Genomic DNA, 19,568 nt, shown 5'->3' with positions numbered 1-19,568 from the left:
GACCGGGCAGGCGGAGCACAGAGGCTGTGGTGTGCCCATGCAGCCTGTGGTTCCTCGACGGCAGGCCACTCACGCCAGCCCCTCTGCCAGCGTCAGCAGTGGGCTCTGGTCCCATGCTCACAAGGACTGCGGTGCCACCTGCCAGGTGTTCCTGGACCTCAGCCAATCCTTGCTGTCCTTGATCACTTTGCTGAAGCTTGGCCATCCAGTTTACCTTAAGTTCCTTCCTTCCATTGTCATCAGGACATCTGAGAAGATTCACTGGCTAACATTAAGGAGAGAGGGTACAAAATTAAAGAGGAGAGAAATCCTTCTGACTTAACGCCCCATAAAGTGTAAGCACTTCAAGGATATTTAGAAAATGGAAACTTTAAAATCTTTTTCAGTAGAAGTGTATTTCACACTCACTGCAAGATCAAATAAACAGTATGGAAAGCAGAAAGGAAAAATTCCCCTATAGTCACATTTCCTAGGATATGACCCCTACTAATGCTAGGTATATCATTTGATATTTTTTTCTATAGATATATAAAGTATTTATGAAGCTTTTGTGCATATATAGGATTAAAATGTAATTTCTATTCCATAATCTGATTTTTTCCTTAGCAAGAATATTATGGAAAACTTTTTCTTGAGGCTTTTGGTGATTTTACCAGCTGGGTAGTATTCCATCATCAGCTTGCCTTAATGTCCTATGGATGGCCATTTACTTTTTTCCTATAATGAACAGCACTGCAATAAATATTCTTATGCATCAGTTTCTAGATACTTACATCAGTACTTCTAAAGGCAGTTTGCTTGAATGCAGATTGCTGAGTCAAAGTTGTTACTTTTTTGTCTTTATGGTTATGATTTAGATACTAGGAACTTTATTCTGTAAAAGACCACAAAAAAAAAAAAAAAATCAGACTTTTCATTTGCAGCTTGTCTTTCTCTTCCAGGTTTGCAGCTCACACCTGTCTGACATCTTACTTCTCTACTTGGCCCCTACTGATGATATTCCCCTTCTTGCCCATCTGGTTTCCCTCTGAGGTTCCTCAGCAGCAAATGGCTCCAGTGCTTACCCAGTTGCTGAAGCGCACACACTCCCCTCCCCCACCCCGTCATTTCTCCAAACTCCTCTTGGACTCCAGTCCATAATGTCCATAGCTATATGTAGTCAATCTATTTTTTTGTTTTGGTTTTAATTTCATTTCTACCAAAGTTTTTCAAGAGCTCAGGAAATCCATAGTTACTTTTGGTATAAGGAAATTAGAGGGACTTTCATTTATAAAGCTTTCCTGGTACTGAATATTTAAAATAGTCTCTTTGATTTTAAGGCTGAGAAGAGTTCTTAACATTTCAATGAGTTTAGTCATGTCTTCCCTTGTAGGACTTAAAGTGGGAATAAGAGTATTATAGAGGGCTTTCCAGGAGAACTGGAATTCCCAAATCTCCACATACTTGCAGTACTTGACTAGTTTACTTATTATGTTTCCCATAAAAAGTTTGGTTGATCACCATTCATCTAAAAGAAAAGGCTTGTCTGTTCTTTTCAGAGTGAGTGAACCTGCTTCCCATTGTATACACTGCAGACATTGTCATTGAAGAACCCCTGGTGTAGTTACCAAGTGTTGAGGCGCAGGGAGCAGGAGTGGGCACTTTAGAGGAAGAAGCTCTGGGACCACAAGCAGCTCCACGCCCTGATCCCAGCTCCCAGCCACCTTCCTGCTCGGGAGTCGAGTTCCAGGGTAGCAGGTGTGATAACCCTCTGTGCATTGATTCTGTGGTCAGAATAAGCAGTGACCTAACATCGAAGAAGTGAGCAAACTTCTCCTGGAAGTTTTGGCCATGTGCCAGCCTGTGCTGAGTACTCTGTATGTATTATCTCATTCCATTTTCATGTAAGGCATTATCACAGCATTTTACAGATAAATAAACTAAGACTGGAGCTAAGGATCTTGCCAAAGTCTCAGAGCTGGTATGCTGTGGAGGGAGTCCTGAATTTGGGTTCCAGGATCTGCTGTAAAGGCTGCTGTGGTGACCAGACAGGAGAGGGGAGGTATTGATTTCTCTCTCAACTCCTCAAGCTGCCACCTGAAGCCAAGCATGGATGTGGGTGGAGCATCTGATGTTGGTCAGATACTGTGGTCAGAAGCAGAAGTAGAACCTGGAGGAGGTCATTCGTCACGCAGATGTGAGCGCTGGGTGCAAAACAGTTATCAGTATTGATAATCAGTGGTGGCAGCCAGTCAAGGATGGCTTAGTCTGTGGACAGGAGTGCCATCTCCCCACCTCAGGTACGCCATGCTCTTTCATTATTCATAGCCTCCATCCTTCTTAGCAGAGCAGTAAATATTTCTAAAAACAATTAATGCCTCCAAGTCCTTATGTTATGCCCTGGAACAATAATTTATTAACTACTTATTAGATTTCACAATTTCTGAAAATTAGCTCTGCCAAAATAGGACTGAAGTTTTCTTCTAGGATTAAGAGATTTGTTAGGAGGTGATCTTTTTTTTTTTTTTTTCCCTCATTTTTCTTGACTTTGCAGTTTCTATTGAGACCATTTTATTGCACAGACTGAAAATGAAGATGAAGAGTGCTAACTTTGATCTCAGGTAGCCAGGCTGGGGTGACTTGACAGCATCCTGAGCTGAGGCGGGTGGTGCTGGGTTCCTGGATGGCCCCCAGGCTATGCAGCACGTGGGACCAGGAGAGACCAGGCAACCCTGCTGACGGCCCACGTCTTCTTCCCAGAGGAGCAGCTGTAATATCACCTTAGAGCATCAATATTCTAGTACCTTCACTGTTTTATCATATTTTATGGCTAAAAGCATTTGTTCTGTAACAAAGATCACTCTCTTTCTCTCCTTGTGCCTTTTTCTCTCTCCCTGGACTGGTCCCTCTCAGACCTGGGTGCTGAAGTTCCCCATCTCCAGTGCATTGATGGCAGGGGGCTTCTCCAGAGGAAAGTCCAGAGAAACTAGTGAAGGAAAACCCACCTTTTTATTCTTTCATAATTGTGTTGTCCCTCAAGATCATTTGGAAGAGCAGGAGCCAAAATTCACTGGGCACAGACCCTGGGCCAGGCCTGCCCAGGGCCTCAGCTGTTTTCTTATTTAATAGCCATGCCCTTTGGGAGGCACAGACTGTAGCATCCTGACATCTCCATTCTGTACACAAGGAGGCAGTCCCGATAACGGCACCAAGACCAGAGTTCTTAAAAGCTTGATGTGCTTAATGAAACACTTCAGAAATCCACCATAAATCTGGGAACACTAGTGTCCCATTCATGTAGTTAAGTTTGTGTAACCCTTTTCAATACATGACTGATTTAAATATTTAATTGAATTCTCTGGCATGCTCTATGGAAAACTTTCTCCAAGGGTTGGTTAGTAGCCTTCCTGGGCCTCTTGCCATGAGCTGGGTGGCAAGCTGGCATCCTCTGTGATTATGTTTTCTTTTTTTTTTTTTTAAATTGTACACATGTATTTAACAATGCAGTTTTAGCACAGAATGCTAAGAGCACTTTTCATATTTTGTGGAGAGGCTTGAAACACACAGACTTTCTATTGATATTCATACCCATAGCACATTCAATTCTGACTCCTAAATGGATGCATTACAATTAGTTTAGAATTTAAAGGCTTAATGGCAAAAATCAGAGGAGGAAAAAATAGCATGTAAGTTTATTTTACATAACTGGCTAAAAAATAAATTAGATAATAAATACAATTTAATACGGTCTCATATGTCCCGAAGGAGGTGGTACCTGATTTAGAGAGTAATCACTATGTCTAAATAAATAATTGCCTGTTTGGAACTTCTGCAACTCCAAGATCACAGAATGGTGTGGCTCTTTTCCACCATGCCCAGTTTTGCTGCTTAGTAGCCATCTTAGCCTTTTGTTCTTATTGTTGCTATAACAAATTATCTAAGACTGGGTAATTGATGAAGAATAGAGGTTTGTTTGGCTTGATGTTCTGCAAGCTGGAAAGTCCAGCAGCATGGTGCTGGCATCTGTCAGAATCTGGTGAGGGCCTTCTTGCTGCATCATAACATGGCGACAGGCATCACAGGGTGAGACAAGCAAGCATGCTAGCTCAGGACACTTTTCCTTTTCTTATGGCTTCTTATAAAGCCTTTATACCAGTATGGGGACCCCACTCACTGGAGCTCATCTGGTCCCAATTACCTCCCTAAGGCCCCTCCTCCTAATACCATATACATACGAATTTGCAGATTAAGTTTCTAACCTGTGACTTTCAGGGGAAACAGTGAAACCATATCACTTGCTAAATATTTTTAACATTTTACTTGGAATTAAGAGGTCCTAGGGTCAAATTAGCCTGGGAAATATGGGGATAGATAGGGTTAAATGCTTTTCTCAGCTGTGAAGTGCCTCAGCCTTCTCAGTACTGGTATAGATTCTGCATATATAAGAAGACTTGCTTGTGTACTTCCCAAACTTACTACAATGTGGAATATCAATGTGTCTATAGAGCAGCTTGCAGATAGTGTATGCTCTAGACAATATTTTGAGAAATGTTGGTTTAAATCATTCTTGATATTTTCTTAGGAGGTGTAAGTACCCTAAAATATCTAAAAACCCTGGTGGTAGTTCCTGGAGAGGTGCGTAGTGAGAAGGGAGTCATGATAGCGAAATAAGGCAGACTGTTAAACTTCTCTCATTGTGACCTCCTCCAGTAAAATAGGGCCAGCTGTGTCCACCTCCTGGAGGTTCCAGGCTCTATGTCTGTCCAAGTGGTCGGTGTGGGCCAGGCAGAGTGGGCCCTAAACGATAGAAGCTGTTTCTCCTCTCTATTCTTTTCATACACATATAAACATTTACCCAAAGTAAGGAGCACAGATAATACAATTGTACGTATATGGGATTCCTGCTAAATGAATAGATTTTAGCTGTTCTTGTCACAAAAATGCATAATACCTCCTCTCTCTTTAAAAAAAAAAAAAAAGCAAATGTGAGATGCTATGTTCATTTGTCTCACTATTGTAATTATTTTGCCCTCCATATGTATCCCATAACATCATGTTGTATACCTTAATTATACACAATGCAATTTATGTTTAAAAAAACTGAATGAAAAAAAATGATTCTAAGGTAGACAGATCCCTTCTTTTATTCATGTAAAGGTCAACTTCTTGTAAAGCACTGTATTCTGAGTGCCTAATGATCTAGTTAAAGTCTACTCAACAGAATTGAAGTAAGGTCAGTGGTGCCCAAAGGCGTTCTGTCTAGACTGAAAAAAGGATTCTGCACCAGGGAAGGAAGAAATCATTGACCTTATCTTTGTCCTTCTGGGGAAGCTACTTCTGGTAAAGGGAGGTTCTCCAGGGGAATTGCTATCTTCCCTCCAGGGCTCCCCTGGTGACCAGCAATCACTCATGCCCCTTCAGAAGTCATTGAAGATACACTGAACCTGCCTCTGATTTCTTTAGGGTCTACAAGCACCCCTGGTGACTTATGGTACAACTTCATAGAACTGCCCTACCACGGGGAAAGCATCAGCATGCTGATTGCCCTGCCAACTGAGAGTTCCACCCCACTGTCGGCCATCATCCCCCACATCAGCACCAAGACCGTAAACAGCTGGATGAGCATGATGGTGCCCAAGAGGGTCCAGGTGGTCCTGCCCAAGTAAGTGGCCCTTCCCTACAGGAAAACCTGGGATTGTCCCGTCAGTACCTATTACGTCAGATACCAGACAGCATGAGGCTAAAATATGGCACATCATGGAGCCTGTTTCATTTTGCAGAAACAGCATGGTGGGAATACAAGGCCGAGCTTTTCTGGAAGCTTTCTTTCAATTTTGGTGCTTCTTGTGTGGTAGGATAATGATAATAAGAAAGGAGAGATGGCAGCCTTGGTCTCCGAACCTCCTCCACAGGAGCACAAGTTCTTCATGACTCTGTAACAACTTTTCATGTTTCATTTGGTTGGAAAAAAAATTGAGAAACATATGCATATTATCATAATATAGATGAAAATACAATGACATTTAACCTATTAAGCCCCATCATCCCAGGTATGAGACATCTATAAAAACTTAGAGCAATAAATAATACCATTTATGCAACTTTTGTAGTAAATATGTTTTTAGGGTTCTATTCTTTTGGGAAGAGTAATAGGCTAATTATTAGAGCATTGAGAAAATGTAGGTATGAAAATACAAAGGCTGTATGAAGGCTCTCGATTATGATTTACAGCTATCTTAATGCACCTGTGTCAACTTTGTTGAAATAGTCACAAAATTGAAGACTTAGAACTTAATCAATTAAGAGAGTTCCATGGATTTTGATAAGGAGCATCATTTTAGTTGTTTCTTAAGTTTTAACTAGAAGTTACTAATGACCACAGCCCACACACTAGCTGGTAAATAAAATGTTTTAGAATCTACACAGGCAGAATTCTTATATTAGCATTAAGGCAATTTTTCTCTTATACCTTAAAAGTAAAATATATATGGGATTTGAGCTTTGTGACTTGAGGGGAAAAGTGATCCCAAATTCTATATGAATCCTAATTTCTGACAGTTCAGACAATGCCTTGTCCATACCTGTGAAGGAGGGGTTGAATGTCTGTCCTTCCCATGAGGTTTTCGACATTATCATTCTCCCACTATCCAGAGTGTCTGACTACCCAGTCCTTGGTGGTAGTGGAGAGTAGCAGCTTTTGATTCTTCTGTTACCAGCTAAGTAATAGGAGTAATAAATTTACAGTAGTTATTAGAATTCCTCCCCAAATTTTTTGTTGTTGTTACTTTTGCAAAATAAGCCTCCAAGTAGGCAGAGCTTGATACAAGTGAATCCGATGGTGGCATTGTGAGCCTTAGAGCTGCCTTCATGCCCATCTGTGTTGGGAATCTGCTCACTTTCCCTTGCTGCTCTTTCAGGGTGAGATGAGGTGTGGGAAAGCATTCCTATGATGGGTTTAATAGCTGGCATTCACATGTGCACGGTCCCCAAGCCAGACTGGCCACAAGTATCCAGGAAACTCACACCCAAATACAGTATGATGCCACCTACTCCTAATGCTTACTCCCGTTTCCACAGTGAGATGTTTTCAGAATCCCAGCATGTCTTATCGGGAATCTGTCTCCTCTCTTGATCATCTCCAGTCCCAGTAAGGAAGGTGGTACCTACAGCGCCAGGGTGTGGCTCTTTAGTTGGATGTGGGGAAGAACTGTAGAAAATCTAGAGTACCAGAGACTTGTCATCCAGCTGAACCCTTGCCTTGGTTTAAGAGAAAGGGCTTCCTGAGTGTCAGCAGGGAGCCTGCTGCACATGAGGGCGAGTCACCCACACTTGCTGTTCGTGTGTCCTGCTCACTTGTCAGCTGAGTGAAAGAGGAGCTAAATTTCAATACTCACCTGGTATTTAAATTTAGAATTAAAAGTTAAGATACAGTTCAGACTGGTGTTTAGATCCTACTTTAAGAGACACCAGGCACAGTGACACACGCCTGTAATCCCAGCAACTTGGGAGGCCGAGGCAGGAGGATTACAAGTTTGAGGCCAACCTGGGCAACTTAGGGAGACTCTGTCTCAAAATAAAACAGTCTGGGCTGTAGTTCAGTGGGAGAGACCCTCGGTTCAATCCCCAGGACCACAACCGGTCAATAGAATCTGGTTTATAAATGTGTACCAATTCCATCATTCTGTGCCATTTAAAGCCTTGTGATTTCCCTCCCCTGCTTTCTGCTTTCACGTAGGTTCACAGCTATGGCACAAACGGAGTTGAAGGAACCACTGAAAGTTCTGGGCGTTACTGACATGTTTGATCCATCAAAGTCAAATTTTGCAAAAATAACAAGTACGTACAATTGAGAATTTACTCTTAAATTGAATAAAACGTTACAGACTGGGTTTGATCTGTTCAGAGAGAAGCAGTCTAGAATTGGAAATGTGTTGCCTTAAAACTGTTTTGATATCACCAAATCACGCTATTTACCTTCATCACTTAAATGGGTGCGTGTCGTTTGTCCCCTCATTTCACGTGTGCATGGCAAGTTCCAGTCTCTATACAGCCGAGAAGCACTTTGTGCATTGCCTCTATTACCCAAAAATATGGCTTCTGATTAGATATTAATTAGGTATTTTGGCCTTTTATTGCCCATTAATCTTTAATAACATAAATTCAAATGGGTCTTGACTTTGCCACAGCAGCTAAGCCCATGCTTGGTTCATTTGCCAGTGTGTGTAACTTTTTCTAGAGCTTGAATGGTTCATTCTCTGCTTTTAAAATTTAGAACATAGCAACCCTTCCAAAGAAAAGCCTTGGCTGAAACATTATCTGTATGCCAGGTTAGGTATTTTTCCCCTTGACTGGTGAGAAATCAGTTTGTTACCAACCCCAGCTGCAGGCCACTGAGCACCGTGTACCTGTTCTGGAGACCGTGGAACTCCCCTGGTGAAGCACTCTGGGCCTCAGTTTCCCCATCTGTAAATACCACCTGAAATTCTTTCTGGGTATGACATGCTGATAAAATATTGTCTTGCTTCTTACTAGGCTTCGTTTTTAAAGCCCTGTTGTTTTCATTTTTTTAATAAAATTCTTTGTGATTGGAGTTGAATAGACTAGAGGCTCTAAAACACTTGGGGGCTGGGCCTCTCTTCGCAAAGTGCATTGTTCCCTCACCAGAGATTGAAATTCAGGACAAGTCACAGCCACTTATAGTCCCTCAGTCTCTGGCACTGCCTGAGGTCACTGCTGACAGTTTTTAAGAACTGGAATTTGCCATGACTCTGAGGTTACTTCTCCCATGAAATAGATGGCCTGCATATCAAACAGTTGCTGATTCCATTTTATTTTCTGGAAACAGGGTCAGAGAAACTTTACGTCTCCCACGTCTTACAAAAAGCAAAAATTGAAGTCAGTGAAGATGGAACCAAAGCTTCGGCAACCACAAGTGAGTGCTGGGTGCCCCGAGAGGGCCGGTCCCAGGAGGGAAGCAGAGGCCCCGCACAGGCCTCACCTCAGCAGTCTCCTAGGCAGCCATCTGTCCAGCTGGGCCTGGGGCGGGGCGACCTGCAGAGACAGGAATCCGGATGGACAGACCGGTGTTTCACTGAAGTGAGAGGCATCCCTCTAGGATGGGCGTCATCAAGCTCTGTGAAGAGCCAGATAGGACATATTATGCATTCCGCTCTGTGAGCCACACAGTCCCCATCACAACTCTGGAGTCTGCCAGTGTAGCATGAAGGCAGCCGTAGACGATGCAAGTGAACGGTCATGACCATGTCCCCACAGCTTCTTGTAGGATTTGGCCCTGTAGACTTGGCCTGAGGACAGTCTCAGGAGGATAAAGCACACTCTGGCTTCTTATTGGCTGAGAAGATCAGTCTTCAGATTGAGACATAAATAACAGCAAGTACATGTAGGAAAATATGCTGTAAGCTTCCCCCAGGACAGTCAGAGAGCATCTGTTGAAGGGCATCAGGATTGCTGTGCAGCCTTCTTGATAAGTAGAGCACCCTCATCTGCTCTGCTCGGTGGCTTACGTAATGCAGAAAAAGACTGAACAGTCTTGACCCTCCACCCCTGCAGTTGTCCATATGAGACTGGATAAAGAAATCTGGCCAAAACCTGTGAGCTCATAAAGTGAGCTACACTTGATGCTGGCTGAATATTTCTGGTACCATTTATACTCACAATAGAGTATAAATTGCCTTTTTCAAACACTTTTTTTTTTATTCCTTTAAAATAACATTTCAAATGAAGACCTTGAATAAGAAGCTTGAGATTTTTAAGATGATCTTTGTCTTTTCTAGGTGATTGTGATATCTAAATTTCACCAAAATTATTACCAATTTTGCCAACTAGTGTAACTATTGGGACCAATTATGCAATTTGTGGGACCCTGGGAAAAATGAAAATATGGAGCCCCTTTTTCAAACTGTCTTAAGAATTTCAAGACTGCAACAGCAGGGTATTAAGCCAACTAAGGGGCCCTGTGTCACCTCCCAGATCCTGCTGTACCAGGCAGCCCAGGCTACCCTAACAAATGCCTCAAGCTAGGGGCTTATACTACAGAAATTTATTTTCTCACAGCTCCGAAGGGTGGAAGTCCAGGAGCAAGGTGTTAGCAGGTTGGGCTTCTCCCAGAGCCTCTCTCCTTGGCCTATGGATGGTGCCTCGTCACCATGCTTACCTGGTCTTCTCTGTATGCACACAAACATGGCCCGCTCGCCTTTCTAGAAGGGATACCATTCTTGTTGAATTAGGGCCTGACCCTTATGATCTCTGCTTGTCCTTAATTATCTCCTTTAAGACCCTGTCTCCAAATACAGTCACGGGGGGGAGGGGGGTTGGGGCTTCCATGTGTGAATTTGAATAGGACACAATTCAGTCCATAACAACTGCTAACTATTAATTTTCATAACCATGGGTGGAATGGTTTGCCCCAGAATAACTATAGGTGTCCTTTATAACATTAAGGCAAAGCCATCAGTGCTTCCGGGAGTCCAAGGAAGGGGACTGAGTCATTGCAGCAGGCGTGGGGTGGTTCTGCCTCAATCAACCCTCCCCGTGGCCTTGTCACAGGCTTGCAATGTGAGAGCCACCAGTAGTGAACATGGCAGAATAAGCAGGTCTGAGAGCTGTGAGCCTGAAGTCAGATGTTCACCTAAGGAGTTGAGCAGCAGTGTGAGGTAGGAGGTCTAGATGGGTGGCCTGTATTCCTGAGGCGAGGAAACCTAAATGAGGGGCCAACAGACAAAACTGTTGAGAGTTGAGCTGGGCCTTCATGTACAGAAGAGAGGTAACTAGGTTAAAAAGGCCCAGGGGGCGCCAGCAGCGTGGCAGGTGGTATAAATAAAAAGTAACTAATAGTAACAGTGAATGGTATTCATGTAGTGGCCGTCAGTGTCCTAAGAGCTGTTGTGTTTTATGTCATTAAATTTTCGTAAACTCCATGAGGAGTAAGGATGGTTTATTAGAGAAGAGGATGCTTTTATAGAACAAATGAGACGGTGAATGTAAAGGGCCTGACCCAGGGTAGACGTTCAATAAATGGTGACCGTTGAGGTGGTGACAACACGGCCAGCCTGTGGGGTAGGAGATGAGTGTGTCTTCAGACCCCAGTGTCTGAGGGTCCATTGAGCCCTCTGCCTTGTGGCCTCCTGCTGATAACCCATTTCCTTTTTCTTCCCATAGCTGCTATCCTGATTGCAAGGTCATCGCCTCCCTGGTTCATAGTAGACAGACCTTTCCTGTTTTTCATCCGACATAATCCTACAGGTAAATGAGCCTCCTCTTCCATTGTTCTCTGTTCGAATTCAGCCATAGCTGTGTCCAGCAGTATTGCCCTTCATCTGTTTCTCCTGTGTCACAACCACAAATACTTGGAATAATAGAACCACCTACATTAACGAGGTAGGAAAGTCAAGGCCATGGTTGCAGAGTATGGCAGAGTTCTTAAAATACCCACAGGATTTTAGGTTTGGGTGCAGTGATTATTGTGGTGATGTGTGACCTACAAAGAGGCTCCACATCCCATTGGGACATTTTTGACATCTAGTGATTTTTTTCTATATTTTTATAAATGCATTAGCTAAATTTTGCCAGAACCTTTGTGTTTTCGATCTTTAAGCCTGCCCTGCTGTTATGACCTGGGAATTGTTCATCCAGTAGCTCTTAGCCCCACAAGTCATGGGTTCAAACCTGACTCTGGCCTTTAGCGTTTTCCATAGTCCATTATGAAGTATGAGATCATCTTTGGGGAGAGTAGAGAGCAGGCACTAATACATTGTACTGTTATTTTAATAACAAAGTATTTCCTTTTCCCTCTGCATCTTCAGCATCCTGTCCTACTTTAAGGATTGTTCTTTTAAATAAGACTCGTCTATTGTTTCTTTTCAATTCCCTAGGTGCTATCTTATTCATGGGACAGATAAACAAACCCTGAAGAATAATGCAAAAGAAACCAGGCGAGCAAAGACTACTTTGCTATGAAGAAAAGACTCCTTTCCTACGTTGTCATAGTTCTGTTGAATATTTTTGTACATTGCTTTCTTTTTCAAAACTAGTTCTTAGCCACAGACTCCATGATGCAAACAAGCATTTCTGTTTTGGGAGGTGTTGTGGAGATGAAAGGGCAGGATGGCTACAACACTGTACTGAGGAATGAATAGAAAGGCTTCGAAACGTCTGGAAGATTCTTTAAACTACTGATTGGTTATCTAGGCTAACAACCCTCTTGAGTATTTGCTGTCTGTCTGGTTTAAGGTGTTTTGTTTTGTTTTGTTTATGTGTGACTTTTCAGGAGAAATTTAATCAGTGTGACAGAAGAAAAAAAAAGAAGATTTTATGGTAGCTTTTACTTTTTTATGGAAAAAATATTATTTGCCTCTTTAATTCTTTTTAGCCCACCTCCATCCAAAGTCTTGATAGCAAGCATTATTTTGGGGGTGGAAATAGCAGAATCTCTAGCCTTCTGTGTGTTTTTGTTGTCGTTGCTGTTATTGTTTTATATAATGCATGTATTCACTAAAGTTTAAAAACTAATGTCTTGCTCAGCAAGGTTGCTGTCATGCAGTGTGCCTGTCCCCACGGTCTGTACTCTTGAGATTTGCATTTTTGTATTTTGTACAAAGTAGAAATAAAGTGTTATGGGTAGTTAAAAAAATCGACATTTCTTTGCTATTTGAAAATACGGCAAAATAAACCACATTTAAAAACACACATCAGCTTCTTCTTCTAAGCCTTTGCATTAGGCAGACAACAGGAGATTCGGAGCCCCTGGACTTTTTTTCTTTTTCTTCTAAACCTGAGAAGAAACACTGTTCTTGCTTCGGCACTAGATCACTAGAGTCACCTTTGGATAATCCCAGTTCTGAGCTTAACCATGCAGCGTGTTCGGGCTCTGGCCGAGCATCCTCAGCAAAGGCAGGGATTTTGTAGAGGGTAGAAAGAGACTGCTGGGGACTAATATCTTTTGGAAATCTGAGGCAACAATGAATGCTTTGTTTTGGGTGATAAGCTGCAGTGTGTGCTTTTTGAAATGATAATTTTTGTTTGTTTTTTTGGAGATGATTTTTCCAAGTTTAACTCAAACGTCAAAATTGTTACCATTTGTGTGGGCATTTTTATGAATTTCCTAAAGATTTGTGTAGTCATATCTCAGTCAAAATGGCTTTAAACATTTCTTATCAAAACTTACAAATATTATTCTCTTCTTAGAGGGTGAGTTCCACTTGTTATTCTAGCTAAACATTAAAACATCACATTCAGTACTCCCACCTATTTGCCATTTGTAATTCTTGTTGGTAAAGTGGACTGAATGTTGCTGTCTGCACCTATTGAAGTATGTATACTTCAGCAAACCAGATGTTTTATTTCTCCTTATTGAGAAACAAAAGCCAAAAAGCTATCTTGGATGGTTCCTTCAAGCCACATATGTTCTAGCAAACATGCAAACTGTAACTAATGCCTTTTAGAGCCAGTCTTACTAGATTTTCCAGTGTTCTCCCATTCCGTAATATTATTTTGAATTGTTTAGAATAGTAATAGTGTTAGCAGTAGAATAGCTACATACTCCATTCCCTCATTCATTATTTATTCAAATGCTATATTGTACAGGGTTCTTCAAAGAAACTGAACCAATAACGGTAGGTACATGAGGGATTTATTATGGAAATTGGAGAGTCCTGTGATCTACCATCTGTAAGCTAGAGAACCAAGAAAGCTGGTATAGTGCAGTCCAAGTCTGCAGACAGGAGAACCAGAGAAGCCATGGTGAAATTCTGAAGACCTAAGAACCTGGGGTGCTGATGTGCAGTGTCAGAAGATCTCCTAGCTCCAAAGAGAGTGAATTTGCCTTTCCTCTGCCTTTTTTTCCTTTTTATTGGTGCATATTAATTATACAGAATGGTGGGTTTGATTATGATATATTCATATACAAAAGCACATAATTTGATCAATTTTATCACCTTCAACTGGTTGAATGATACCCATCCACATTGAGTGAGGGAAGGTCTTCCTCGGAACACTGATTCAAATGCCAGTCTCTTCTGGAAACACCCTCACAGACACACCTAGAAATAACACTACCAGCTATTTGAGAGTTCCTCCTTTACTCCAGTCAAGTTGACATCTGAAATTAAATATCACAAGAGCCTACCAGGTAGGTTCCAAGTACTAGAAGGTGCAGAGATCAATACGTCCTTTCCCTGTGTAATTTAGTAATTGGGAGTGAGAGAGAATCCTAGCACAGCAAGTATCGCACTGTTTCAAGTGTTTGGAGTAGGACCAACTGGATGTGAGTCCAAGAAAGAATGTACCAATGGTTGCACAGCCAAAGATCCCTGGGCCCCTGACTCCCAACAATGCTCATTCCAGAAAGGACCAGAGAATTGGCAGTTCTTACATAAGTCAGGGCAACACTGGTATGTGATATGGATGGGCTGCTTTCCATCTATAATATACTGGTCACATTAAACTTTGAATTATGTGGTCCTATTTCTGAGTACCTCTTTCATTATTAGTAAAGTTTCAAACATGAATGATGTATGGAACTTGGAAAAATAATAATCAAGGTTCCTAGACTGTCTATCCTTCCATCTTCGCTTGGCCATCCCTACTTACTCATCTTTTTCTTTCTAATCAACACCCAGATTCTGAGCCTGGTTTGCTTTTGGAAATTGTTTATAATCTGTGGACTAAGGGGAAAATTTCTCTCAATTTTTTATATATTTAAATTAACTTTTACTTTTTGATATACTTCAGTAGAGGCTCCAGGACTTGTCTCACTTTGGAAATATCACATTTCTGAAAACTCCTTTCCTTGAGGGAAACTAGAATAAATTTGAGATATGGAGACTGCCACAAAAATCACAGGCCTGTGATAGATGATTTTTTTTTCTTTTGTGCCGTGGACATGTTTGAGAAAACAATTTATATCATATAGATTAGATGCCACACCAAGTTTGAGCAGGAGACAGGCTGCAATTTTCCTAAAATAACAAAATGGCGGACCTATAGAAAACACAGAGTCAACCATCATGGAAGTCACTCTTCTGACACTTAACAAGATGAGTACTTGTAATTCTGCCTGAGACACAATGGGAAAGGAGAGCAAGCACTGACCCGAATACCTTGGAAGCTCTGTGTCTCGGTGGCCTTTTAAATCTTTGTACTAAATTTGGAGATAATGATAGATGACCTGGAAAAAATCCCAATCATAAGGAACACTACAAAAAGGAACAAGGGAGAGTCCTTTGTACACTTTACTCTGTTTTTCTGAAAAATGAAAAACTGACAAACAAGACATGTGACATGAGGTTTTGAAGCAATTCACTCTGAGCCAGCAGAGTTGTAAATGCCCCCTTCTTAGTGCTGGTCAGTGGGGACAGTTGGGAGCTTCGAGGCCTGGGGAAGCTGGTGGGTGATAACTGAGTCCTCAGCCTCCTATGACTATTGACTGGAATGCTGTGTCCTCTACCAACCAAGAGTCCACTGAGAGGCCAAAGAGTAAAAAGCACCACTGGCTTTAAAGCCCCATTTCTTTCGAGATTCTTGAACTTCACATTTTAGTGCCTGTCTCAAATCTGGAAGAAAAGGAGATAGCAATGTAATTTCACTGAGAAATTTTCTAAATGAGAAATCACTATCATACCATATGTATTGTTGGTTAGTGTTTACAAATTAAATTATTGAATATTAAGTAGCACAATGGAAATGAACTTTTTGTTAGTGCTCCAAGCTTCTCCTTCTGAAATTTATAACCCCATTTATATAAGGGTAAATGAAGCATGGAAAGTATATGTGTCTGACCTTCCTAGTCATATCTAGGGTCAAGAACTAAGTCCTAGTGGCAGACTGTTGGGAGCCCCATGAACATCCAGTGAGTTAATCTGCTAGTTTTCATTATTTTGTCTGAGATCTATGTTAAGTGTCTGCCGGCCCTGACTGACATTGCTGGTTGTTATTATTTAGATGTGCTCATGAATAAGAAAATACAAGGTGGATCAGACGAGAAATGATTGGGTTATAAGTCTTAATTCAATCAGTGAATTAAACCCCTGATAGGGATTAATTGAGTAATAACTGAAGTGGTAGGGTGTGGCTGGAAGAGGTGGGCATTGGGGCGTGGCTTTGGGGTATATATTTTGTATCTGGAGAGTGGAGTCTCTCTTTGCTTTCTGATCACCATGTGAGCTGCTTCCTTCTGCCACACCCTTCCACCATGTTGGCGTCACCTCCTCACCTCAGGCCCCAAGGAATGGAGCCAGCTTTCTATGGACTAAGATCTCTGAAACTGTGAGCCCTCAAATAATTGTTTGTTCTGTTGGGTGGGTCTTTTAATCGCAGCAGTGAAAAAACTGACTAAAACATGGCTTAAAGGTCCTGACATCGATATGTAAAGGAAGCATCATCAGTGAGTCTGACAAATCCTCTCTGACTTAGAAATATCCTTCTCTAGCTGGCAGTGGCCTCATGACTCATTTCTTCTGAAGGAGGAGGATTGGATTAGAATAAATCAGTAGTTCATTTTGAAACTAATTTACATCAGCTCTGGTAAAAAGATATTCTATGAATAATCAAATAAGAATTTAATGAAAGAGAGTAAGTTAATATCTGTTTCTTAATTGTTTTTCTCCTAAAAAAAATTTCTTAACCCATCAGTCTTTTGTTCTGAGTGAGTACTATCAGGTAGTCAGATGAATGAACAAGAACAGGTGTTTATTAGTAGGAATCACAGACACTACTAGTTCTACGGTTTTTCCAGCACATATACTTGTGATTATAGTGTAATTGCATGCATTTCCACCTGGAAAAATCAGTTTTAATTTGCAAGATAGGATTTAATCAAGCAGTTACTCTAGGTCTTCTACAGAGAAAAACATGAATTTCAAGTGCTCTGATGCACAACTGAAGTCAAGAGCCACAGCTCTAGGTCTTAGAGGACAATGGCTGATGGTCCTTTTGAGTTCTGGAGAGATGATACAGGGATCAACTGAGGGAAATAAAAAAGCTTAAGAATAAAGACCTGGGGCATCATTCCGACAGCTATCCAACCTCATGTGGGCATTCCTCATGTGGGGAACGTTATGAGAGGGCCTTTTGGTGGCAAGAATGTCTGTATACATCTGGTTTTAAGAAGTGTCAAGGTGGACTCTAGGATCCCCTAGTAGCGCACTTACTCTTCATAAAAAGAAAATAGGGAGAAAGGAATAGCAATATGGGGCCAAAAAATTTTTTTAAAGTCTTAAATTAAAAATGTTATCTTTAGCAGCCCTGCAATTTCCCCTTTTCTCAGAATACCTTGGAAGAAAGTCCAAACATCCATATCATGGCATCAGAAATGAATGTTCATGTAGTGAATTCCTAACTTACAGCCTCCTGAGGAGAGGAGGAAGGTGGTCTAACTCCCGTAGGCATATTCATATAGAGGAGTAGAGCTCTAGGGGCCTGAAAAAGTTATGGTGCACTGTACTCCTGTGCCATATGCAGATGTATGCTATCTTGTTTTAGTGTTTCCCCGAACAAGGCACCAGTTCATCCTGAACTCTGCTGTTGGATTAGAGCATCACCTTGTGGCCAAAATCAATATAACTCCAAACACAAAGAGCAGCCCCAATTTGTTCCATTCATAGAATATTCCTAATTCACCTTCTCATGGCCACATAAAATAATCAGAGAATAATATTCCCCATTCTATATGGCATAAATAAAATATTATATAAATCAAGAAGAACAGGCTTTATGTAATTGAGTCAATGGATAATAAACTTTTTAAATTTTGACTAAGGGACCTTTTTGGGTAAATTTATTCTTTGGGCTTAACAAACTAGAAAATAGGAAAAGGTGGGAAAGGAGGTCTCATTTCAAAGTAGATCAACTAATATCTTTCTCTGGTGCCAACCCAACTTCAAGCATCAGTACTTTTATATCACAACAACTTTCTTATGATTTTGATTGCCTTTACAACACAGATCAAATACCAGTATTCAAAATGATCACTGATGCACTTGGACACCAATTCCACATGAGGACACCCGTGCACACATTCCCCTATTACCCACACATCAAACTTCTGCACTGTTTATTCTCATAGGACAGAGTTATCCAGAGATTGGTTCCAAGTTTCCAGCTATTTCACAAGGAACTGCAACAGTATGTTAATTTTTCTACATTCCAACCCATTACATATATGTGATTTAAAAATGTACAATTCAATTGGGTGCAGTTGCTCATGCCTGTAATCCCAGTGGCCTGAGACACTGAGACAGGAGGAATGCAAGTTCAGAGTGAGCCTCAGCAACTTAGTGAGACCCATCTTAAAATAAAAAATAAAAAGGTTGGGAATGTGGCTTAGTGGTTAAGTGCCCCTGGCTTCAATCCATGGAAGGTTTGCAAGGTAGGGGGGAAGGAAGTGGGGGAGGGAGGGAGGAAGGAAGGATGGAGGGAGGGAGAAAGGGAGGAAGGAAGAAAACTTAAGTTTAAAGATTTTGGTTAGTAATATGTTAAATCACAATTTTTTTTTTTTTAAATTAAGGGATACGGATCTCTTTACTTGCAAAATACTTTTATGAACTAAAGCTAGATTTGTTCCACATGGAAATCTAGAAAAATCAGGATTTCCTTGAAAACCTAAGGTAAGGAGAGTTCCCTTCCAACATTGTAGGCAAACTGCCCTGAGCTGGAGAAATTTGGGATTACATTTTCTGCACTTACTAGTAGAGGGAAAGGGATTTCTGAGTTTGCAAATAAACAAATTCTCTAAAAACTTCAAAAAACCCACCTAAAAAAACCCTTAGAGTAGTATTCTAGCTAGGATCTGGCCCTTCACATACTCTGGATAAGGAAGCCTAATCTAAAAATTATTACTATTGCTAAAATGGTAAAAAGAAATCAAAGGGAATTTGCAGTTGGAGGATTACTGAACTGAATACAAAGGATTAAAGAACCAGAAAGACACTCTTAAAATTTGCCCTCTACTGAATAACTGTGTTCAAATACTTAGGACAGTGCTTGGTATATAGTAACTATTGTTACAATTACAGAATATTAAATTGAACCCGTCAATTTATTTTATATTTTATTTTCCCATTAGCAACAACACTGTAAGCTGCTTGAGTTTCATTTTCTTAGAAAAGGCAACTTCTTAAAAGTATAAAATTTATCTGCCATTTACTTGCTTTATAGAAACTGAGTCAGAAATACATTAGAGCTGGGTGCGGTTGTACATACTTATAATCCCAGCGGCTCTCGAGGCTGGACAGGAGGATCACGAGTTCAAAGCCAGCCTCAGCAACAGTGAGGCCCTAAGCAACTCAGTGAGACCTATCTCTAAAGAAAATACAAAACAGGGCTGGGGATGTGGTTCGGTGGTTGAGTGCCCCTGAGTTTAATCCCTGGTACCACATCCCCCCAATAGAAATATATTAGAAATACACAAAATTTTAGACCTAGACTCTAGAGATCATGTAAATACAAGTTAGTTATGATCTGTAGTTTGCATTTCTGGAAATTTTAAGCTATTACCATCTTACTTAAATTTACATTAGAGAAGCAAAGTACATCAACCTCCTACACTTCTAAATATATCAAATTAAACTGTAATG

The 19,568-nt window shown here is 41.0% G+C and overlaps 1 protein-coding gene across 1 annotated transcript in view; it reads left to right on the top strand.

Moving 5' to 3' along the window:
- Window positions 1-12,682, top strand: part of Serpine2 (serpin family E member 2) — a 59,473-nt gene extending 46,791 nt beyond the window's left edge. Inside the window, exons 5-9 of the mRNA XM_046440001.2 lie at window positions 5,443-5,641; window positions 7,715-7,815; window positions 8,825-8,911; window positions 11,158-11,241; window positions 11,871-12,682. Coding sequence (XP_046295957.1) covers window positions 5,443-5,641; window positions 7,715-7,815; window positions 8,825-8,911; window positions 11,158-11,241; window positions 11,871-11,908 — 509 coding nt within the window. The 3' untranslated portion in view covers window positions 11,909-12,682. The remainder of the gene's footprint in view (window positions 1-5,442; window positions 5,642-7,714; window positions 7,816-8,824; window positions 8,912-11,157; window positions 11,242-11,870) is intronic.
- The last annotated feature ends 6,886 nt before the right edge of the window (window positions 12,683-19,568 follow it).

Source organism: Marmota monax, unplaced genomic scaffold (genome assembly GCF_021218885.2).
Source record: "Marmota monax isolate L192 unplaced genomic scaffold, Marmota_monax_Labrador192_F-V1.1 WCK01_AAM20220418_F8-fsc00041, whole genome shotgun sequence".
NCBI classification, from domain to species: Eukaryota; Metazoa; Chordata; class Mammalia; order Rodentia; family Sciuridae; genus Marmota; species Marmota monax.
Note: the sequence above shows the minus strand (reverse complement) of the source record. Positions and strands in the feature narration are given on the sequence as shown.